This window comes from Oncorhynchus nerka, linkage group LG14, assembly GCF_034236695.1.
Source record: "Oncorhynchus nerka isolate Pitt River linkage group LG14, Oner_Uvic_2.0, whole genome shotgun sequence".
NCBI classification, from domain to species: domain Eukaryota; kingdom Metazoa; phylum Chordata; class Actinopteri; order Salmoniformes; family Salmonidae; genus Oncorhynchus; species Oncorhynchus nerka.
In genome coordinates, this window is record NC_088409.1 from 29,279,292 (window position 1) to 29,288,003 (window position 8,712).

Genomic DNA, 8,712 nt, shown 5'->3' on the forward strand with positions numbered 1-8,712 from the left:
TGCTATTTGTTCTCATGCATAGCACCACACGGACACATGCACAACCTTAATGGTCGTTAACGTCATCAAAAGCCAAAAATACAAAAGTAGTTTATTTATGATTCTAAATACATTTCATCACGGTCTGGTGAAAACCTCAACTCCATTTCTGCCAATGTTTGTTACATGTATCAAAAGCAGTAACTGCACTCAGTGTACTCTGAACATTTCATGACTCTAGGACCAAGATAATGTATTCAAAATGCTTCTGAAGTTTGGTAAAAATATAGCTTTTTCCCTTTCCTAAAGAATGTATCGATTGTAAGGAAATACACTTGTGCTACAATATGTAGGTCTGGCTCCTTGGTATAGAGTAACTCTCTACCCCACAATTCACAATATAGGAGAGTCTCTGAATCCAGTAGATACATACATGACAAGTGCTGGTCCAAGCACGACCCAGTGTGTCGGAGGCGGCTGGAGATCTAGCCAACGGTGACGTTGAAGCCACACTGGAACGTGTTCTTCTTTTGGTTAAGGAAGGCTCCCAGGGCCAAGGAGAGAGGCAGGGGCAGCAGCTTCTTCTCCAGGACCGCCCCCACCACCCAGTTACTGTCTACCGAACCTGGAGACAGGGATGGAGGGGAGGGACTGATCAGGAAATAATTCAGACCTGGGACAGCAGGTGGATAAACTCTGGCCAATCTATGACATTAAATGGATCAATTAATCCTAGAGGTCTGACTAAATAGCTGTGCTGTCGAGGGACAGACAGTGGCTTACCTTTAAAGAGCAGGTTGGCTTTAGGGAGGTCCAGCTGGTACCCAAACGATACTGCGGTCTCCTGCGACCGCATGTTGCCCTCAAACTCCACCCCCAGCTGCAGCTGCGTTGGTAGAACGACAACAAGATGGTCTCACAAACAGACCTAGCACTGTGGTGCTACATAGCCCACTGAAATACTTGAGGCTAACACCTTCATGGTCAAACTTTCCACTAAGCACAACTCATAGGAGAGGGATGGTACTGTGCCTATAGTCATGGTCGAGAGATGGTAGGCTACCAGTGGATTCCCAACTATTTTGCACAGTGATCCACACTAAAGCTTGAGGAGTTTTGTGGTCTAGACTGGGGGCAAGGTAGAAGTGATAGCTTAGTTTGGGTACCTGGTCATTGGCTCTGTGGTAGTATGTTGCATGAGCACCGGCACCCCCTAGAGTCAATGTGGCAACATAATTATTGCCTGGAGGAAAAACCAGAAGAATATTAATCTCAGTGACCTGACCAGTAAAAAACTCCTGGCTCTAACAGAAGGTGATGCGGGTCAGAGTAGGTCTCACCTGTGTATCTGCCCATTAGGGAGGTGACTGCTCCCTCCTCTCCAGGCCTCCGGTGGTAAACCAGCTCTCCTCCCAACGCCAGGGCTGGACTGATGGACTGGAGGTAGTGAGCCACGATAATACCTGAGGACAGCAACATCATCATAGATGTTACAGTAGAGCACAAGAATAAAGGACTCATGTCTGAATAATAACCAGCCCGTTCACTCTGTAAACAGAGGCCATCATAACGTGTGATCAAAAGGCTGGGTAACAAGAACATTATTGCTGTAAGTGATGAAGCTTCCACACAAATGTGCTTGTAGGAGAGATGGGTCGTTTTGCAGCATCATGGACCACCAGTGAAGTCTTTGATGATGAGAAAACAATCCTACCAGAGCCAAGGAGGACGTCTGGGTTGCCCAGGGTAACAGCAGAAGTGAAGTTGTCACTGCGGCACTCCAGGTCACACTGCCAGTTCACAAACTTGTGCTGCTGAGTCTGTTGAAATAACAAACACATTATTGGAAATACAAATATTAATAAACAGTAAGTTGAATATATACTACCGTTCAAAAGTTTGGGGTCACTTAGAAATGTCCTTGTTTTTGAAAATAAATAATTGTCCATGAAAATAACATAAAATTGATCAGAAATACAGTGTTTGTTAACAGACATTGTTAATGTTGTAAATGACTAGTGTAGCTGGAAATAGCTGATATTTAATGGAATATCTACGTAAGCGTATAGAGACCAATTATCAGCAACCATCACTCCTGTGTTCCAATGGCACGTTGTGTTAGCTAATCAATGTTTATCATTTTAAAACCCTTTCCAATTATGTTAGCACAGCTGAAAACTTGTCCTGATTAAAGAAGCAATAAAACTGGCCTTGTTGAGTATCTGGAGCATTAGCAATAAAGCACTTTCTTCTGAAACTCGTCCATGTATTCTTGTTCTGAAACTAAGGCTATTCCATGTGAGAAATTGCCAAGAAACTGAAGATCTCATACGTTGTGTACTACTCTCTTCACAGAACAGCACAAACTGTCTCTAACCAGAATAGAAAGAGTGGGAGGCCCTAGTACACAACTGAGAAAGAGGACAAGTACACTAGTGTCTGTTTTGCGGGTACAATTTAATGAAGCTGCCAGTTGAGGACTTGTGAGGCGTCTGTTTCTCAAACTAGACACTAATGTACTTGTCCTCTCCCTCAGTTGTGCACCTGGGCCTCCCACTCTTTCTATTCTGGTTAGAGACCGTTTGCACTGTTCATTGAAGGGAGTAGTACACAGCATTGTATGAGATCTTCAGTTTCTTGGCAATTTCTCACATGGAATAGCCTTAATTTCTCAGAACAGGAATAGACTGATGCGTTTCAGAAGAAAATTCTTCTTTTTGAGCATGTAATCGAAGCCACAAATGCTATTGCTCCAGATATTCAACTAGTCTAAAAAAATACCCGTTTTATTGCTTCTTTAATCAGGACAACAGTTTTCAGCTGTGCTAACATAACTGCAAAAGGGTTTTCTAATGATCAATTAGCCTTTTAAAATGATAAACTTGGATTAGCTAACAACGTGTAGGTTGCTGATAATGGGCCTCTGTACGCCGCTGGTAGATATTCCATCATTTTTTAAATATCAGCCGCTTCCAGCTACAATTGTCATTTACAACATTAACAATGTCTACAATGTATTTCTGATCAATTTCATGTTATTTTAAGGGACAAAACATTTGCATTTCTAAGTGACCCCAAACTTTTGAATAGTAGTGTACATAAACTTGATCCTGGTGTGGCCTTCACAGTGACGTACCTGGATGGCTATTTTGGAGCGCACGGCGCTGGTGAGCTGGTGGATAACCTGGGCGTTCAGACTACCGGTGTTGTCCATGTCTCCCACCATGACTGGGAAGGACTGGGGGGGGGGGGTTCAACACATGAAACAACAATATTATTAGAGTATAATAATATAAGGGTAAAGTGGCTGAGAGACGATTTCCAGACCAGACAAGTGACAGTTTACCTCAGCAGGTCCTGTCTGTTGAGTGCCCACGTAGGTGGCACCAAACCGGTAGCCAGATTCAGCCAAGGTGCTGAGAGTGACTGTATGACTGACCTGTAGAACAGATACAGCAGATACAATACTTACTGCCTTTTTCTACCGAACTAGCAAATTACCGAACTAAACCGTTAACTATTTACAAGAAATATAAACAAAAACACACAAGATTTCTCACTAACAATGTGTTTACGTGATTGTTCGTGGTTACTTTTGTATTTGCTGTCTAGTTTATTAGCTAATTAGTTAGCTAACGCCAGCTAGCTAATAACATTAGCTGGTCAAGGCAATGTTAGCTAGCTAGATACAGTAATTATCTAAAATATGTTTCCCTTGTGACATGTAAGCTATCATTCCTTGGTCATATGAAAGAACACTGTATTTCATTCATATGAACATTTACATTTGAGTAATTTTAGTCGCTGTTATCCAGAGCGACTAATGGTTAAGTGCCTTGCTCATGGGCACATAAAGATTTTTCACATGGTTGACTTGGTGATTCGAACCAGCAAACTTTAAGTTACTGGCCTTTTATGTTCTTAAACGCTAGGCTACCATCCGCCCATGAACAACATTGATCTGGTCAATATGAATACACACATCATCTGTATCAGGTGTAATAGTTAAGGGCTAGAAACAAAATTACCCCAGGAACAAGGTTCATGCTCTACAACATCCGCAGAGTACGACCCTGCCTCACACAGGAAGCGGCGCAGGTCCTAATCCAGGCACTTGTCATCTCCCGTCTGGATTACTGCAACTCGCTGTTGGCTGGGCTCCCTGCCTGTGCCATTAAACCCCTACAACTCATCCAGAACGCCGCAGCCCGTCTGGTGTTCAACCTTCCCAAGTTCTCTCATGTCACCCCGCTCCTCCGCTCTCTCCACTGGCTTCCAGTTGAAGCTCGCATCCGCTACAAGACCATGGTGCTTGCCTACGGAGCTGTGAGGGGAACGGCACCTCAGTACCTCCAGGCTCTGATCAGGCCCTACACCCAAACAAGGGCACTGCGTTCATCCACCTCTGGCCTGCTCGCCTCCCTACCACTGAGGAAGTACAGTTCCCGCTCAGCCCAGTCAAAACTGTTCGCTGCTCTGGCCCCCAATGGTGGAACAAACTCCTCACGACGCCAGGACAGCGGAGTCAATCACCACCTTCCGGAGACACCTGAAACCCCACCTCTTTAAGGAATACCTAGGATAGGATAAAGTAATCCCTCTCACCCCCCCTTAAAAGATTTAGATGCACTACTGTTCCACTGGATGTCATAAGGTGAATGCACCAATTTGTAAGTCGCTCTGGATAAGAGCGTCTGCTAAATGACTTAAATGTAAATGTAAATGTAAAGTGGCAAACAATATAGTATTCTGATCCATATGAAATAGGACAATCACCACCTTGAGCTTTACAGCCTTGAGGGTTAGATAGTTCCTTTTCATTTTATAATAGCTGCAACAGAATGCATAATAACGCTGGCTTTAATTTACTGGCTGCATCTAGAATATATATTCCTCTAGCTCCACAACTGACCTGGAAGTGATTACTCAGGCCCTTGTTGACCACCAGTCGCACTCCTTCCATCTGGATGGGGAACACCTCTGAAATGGCGTTAGAACCACAGAGATAGTTAGAGGACCCAACTTTTGTATTGGTCCCATTATGGCGTCTGTGAGAGCAAAGTCGTCGCCATTGAGGCCAACTCCATTTGGAAGTAGTGAATTTTCATATTCTACTAACTCTGAGTTTGTAAACAAACTGAAAGGGTGCAATCTGCCACATGGAGTGAGTTATTTGAACAGGTATAAAAGAAAGGTTGGCGATTTACTGCCACCTGCAGTTAAGGAATGTTTGCTCACACGTATAATTCATTGGCTAATCCCTCCTGATGACCTGGAAGGAATTATGTGATCCTTCTTTTACAAATAGCAAGTCCCACCAGGTTGATTTCAAAATGGTTTTAGTCCTCAATGGTGTTGCCCTTGCTAAAAACTGGCTTTTGGGCACTAGAGTAGTCCAAGTCTATGGTCAGAACAGAAACTGTTCAATGCAAACAAAGTTTTATTTGAACACAATCTAAAATATGGGACCAACATTTTTTTGATTCTGAGGAAAAACACACCTCTCAAACGATAGAGCATAAAATCTGCCATGTCATTGCCCAGCCTATTCGAACAGGATGACAAAGATCCTTACCTTTGCACTTGCGATGACACTCCTCATAGGTACCAGGGTTGGGGAGGGGGCTCCCCGTCTCACCTGCTGGCTGTCCGGGGACAGAGGGGGGAGAGACGGAGGGCATGGAGAACCCTGGGGGGACTGACACCAACCCAGGGGCCCCCTGGACAACACCACTGCCTGGGGCAGGGGGGGGAGCAGGGGAGCTGGCAGCCAACACACTGCCCATGCTGAAGCAGAATGAGAGAGAGACAACGAGAGAGATGGGATGAGATACTTGATGTTATGTAAATAGTTACTAGCTAGTGGCTAGTTAACCAACTCTATGCATTAAGTGGGACAAAGACTAGCACAGCTAGGTCAAGGCCAAAGGGTATTTAAGCCATAAACGTAACGTTAACTGGATAGCATATGCCCACCCATACCAACCACAGTGGTCTTTCTTTTTGGCCTCAAGTAACCAACTGTCTTATGCAACCATACCAAACGTAAGATACTGTATCATACTTAATGGAGTGTCTCGGATTTACATACAGAAAAATACGAAATGCTCTGAGATGTGGTCGACTTGACTGACAGTCACTGACTGAGCTAACGTTAGCTTGCTAATGTTCCTAGCGATAACAATTGCAGCACTGCACATGCCTCAGACAAAACTGTAACACCAACTTTCTGTAATAAAGACATGTTTTACAGTTGTCCGTTTCATGCAACTATACTTCAAATGTGTTAGCGAGCTACTCACGTTGACTGTTCGTGCGTGTTCAGCGGTAATTCAAGCTACCCACCATCAAAGTTCCACAACCTTCCGGTGCACATTTAGGCCCGCCCACCGCACCCAAAAACCCCATGGATTGGGTAGTGTGACTACAAAATGTGATGTGCTGGGTTGATCACCTAGTCAGAACTCTGAAATGACTGAGTTGCTATCTAGTTAAATACTAAATCGTTGAACCACAGAGGTATGGGTTGAATGCAACACGTGTATAACTACAGCCATTTAGCAAGTCCAACATTTACGAATTTCCTACTTCTGACTAGCACCTGAATATGACATTATTAATAGGCGTATTTTGCGCCTTCCAATCGGTTGCGTCATTCAATCCCACGAGGCAAGACATTCCAAGGGTAATCTACATGTAGAATGATCAGGACCAGGCAAGTTTGGACACACCTACTCATTCCAGGGTTTTTCTTTCTTTTTATTTTCTACATTGTAGAATAGTGAAGACATCAAAAATATGAAATAACAAATACGGAATCACGTAGTAACAGTGTTAAACAAACCAAAATATATATATTTTTTGAGATTCTTCTAAGTAGCCACAATTTGCCTTGACAGCTTTAATACACACTTGGCATTCTCTCAACCAGCTTCTTGAGGTAGACACCTGGAATGCTTTTCAATTAACAAGCGTGCCTTTGAAAGTTTATTAGTGGAATTTATTTCCTTCTTAATGCATTTGAGCCAATCAGTTGTGTTGTGACAAGGTAGAGGTGGTATACAGAATAGCCCTATTTGGTAAAAGACCAAGTCCATATAATGGCAGAGCAGTTCAAATAAGCAAAGAGAAACGATAGTCCATTGTTTCTTCAAGTGCAGTCACAAAACCCATCAAGCACTATGATGAAACTCTGAGGATCGCCACAGGAAAGGAAGACCAAGAGTTACATCTGCTGCAGAGGATAAATTCATTAGTTACCAGCCTCAGAAATCAGAAATGAACTGCACCTCAAATTGCAGCCCAAATAAATTAAAGTAAACAGACATTAAATGCTTAGAGGGGACTGTGCAAATCAGGCCTTCATGGACAAATTGTTGCAAAGAAACTACTTAAGGACACCAATAATAATAATAGAGACTTGCTTGGGCCAAGAAATAGGAGCAATGGACATTAGACCAGTGGAAATCTGTCCTTTGGTCTGATGAGTCCAAATGAGATTTTTGTTTCAACCAGTGTCTTTGTAAGAACTGTTGATATCCGCATGTGTGGTTCTCACAGTGAAGCATGGTGGTGGTGTGATGGTGCTTGGCGGGTGACAATGATTTAAAATTCAAGGCAGTTAGCCAGCATGGCTACCACAGCATTCTGCAGCTATACACCATCACATCTGATTTGCGCTTAGTGGGACTACCATTTGTTTTTTAACAAGAAAATGACCAAACACACCTCCAGGCTGTGTAAGGGCTATTTGACCAATAAGAAAAGTGATTGATTGCGGCATCAGATGACCTAGCCTCCACAATCACCTGACCTCAACCCAATTGAAATTATTTGGGATGAGATTGACCGAAGAGTGAAGGAAAAGCAGCCAACAAGTGATCAGCATGTGGGAACTCCTTCAAGAATACCTCATTAAACTGGTTGAGAGAATGCCAAGAGTTTACAAAGCAGTCAAGGCAAAGGGTGGCTACTTTGAAGAATCTAAGATATATTTAGCTTTGTTTAACACTTTTCTGGTTACTACATGATTGTGTTACTTCATAGTTGTCTTCACTATTATTCTACAATGTAGCAAAGGTGAGTAGGTGTCCAACCTTGACTGGTACTGTATATTATGGTATCTTAAACCGTTTTCCCGATTTATCATTAACACCAAATCTGACCTAGCAAAGTTTATGCATACATATAGCTAGTTTCACGACAAGCCTACGCCAAATAGGTTATGCATACTTCCCACAATGTTAGCTGACGACTAATACAATGTAACTTGTCAAAAATACATGCACATAACGTTCAGTGTGATGAACCAATACACATGAAAACTTAAGACACAGGGATGGAGAATCAGCAGGCCTTTATTTGATTCCTTCAGGTGCTGGCATTGACACAATTGGCTGTAGAATAAACTTTGCTTAGCCATCCTCCTACCACTTTACAGCTCAGCAGGTGACCTCTGCCAACACAAGACAACTACAACAGGAGCATTACTCAAACCAAATGAGTTGGATAGAAATAAATTCAAATCAACAAGTCTACCATAGTCTTCTTATAGTTGGCCCTGGAGTACCCCTGGCAAATACTGCTTCACTTAACCAATTTATAGCTTCCTCCCAAAGCTATTGCTCATCGCTGTGGGCGGCTGGTGTGCTGAGATTAACCAATTAATAACGTTTAACACAGACACTTGACAATGCTCAAATCATAAGTCCCATTTCAGTGCTCAAGTGCCTC

General features: G+C 43.0%; 1 protein-coding gene across 2 annotated transcripts; it reads right to left on the bottom strand.

The window, feature by feature from the left end:
- Positions 1–74: 74 nt before the first annotated feature.
- Positions 75–6,385, bottom strand: LOC115140849 (mitochondrial import receptor subunit TOM40 homolog). 2 transcript variants are annotated; one of them, XM_029679277.2, is made up of 10 exons: positions 6,282–6,385; positions 5,555–5,766; positions 4,892–4,959; positions 3,326–3,418; positions 3,116–3,217; positions 1,694–1,799; positions 1,320–1,442; positions 1,146–1,192; positions 763–865; positions 75–604 (listed from the first exon to the last, which is right to left on the bottom strand). In XM_029679277.2, exons 2-10 carry the CDS (start codon positions 5,763–5,765, stop codon positions 465–467), a joined length of 993 nt encoding a protein of 330 aa, XP_029535137.1. In that variant the 5' UTR covers position 5,766; positions 6,282–6,385; the 3' UTR covers positions 75–464. The 2 variants fall into 2 exon arrangements, with proteins under 2 accessions (XP_029535137.1, XP_029535136.1); XM_029679276.2 differs by having other exon boundaries at positions 1,146–1,222.
- Between the last annotated feature and the right edge of the window lie 2,327 nt (positions 6,386–8,712).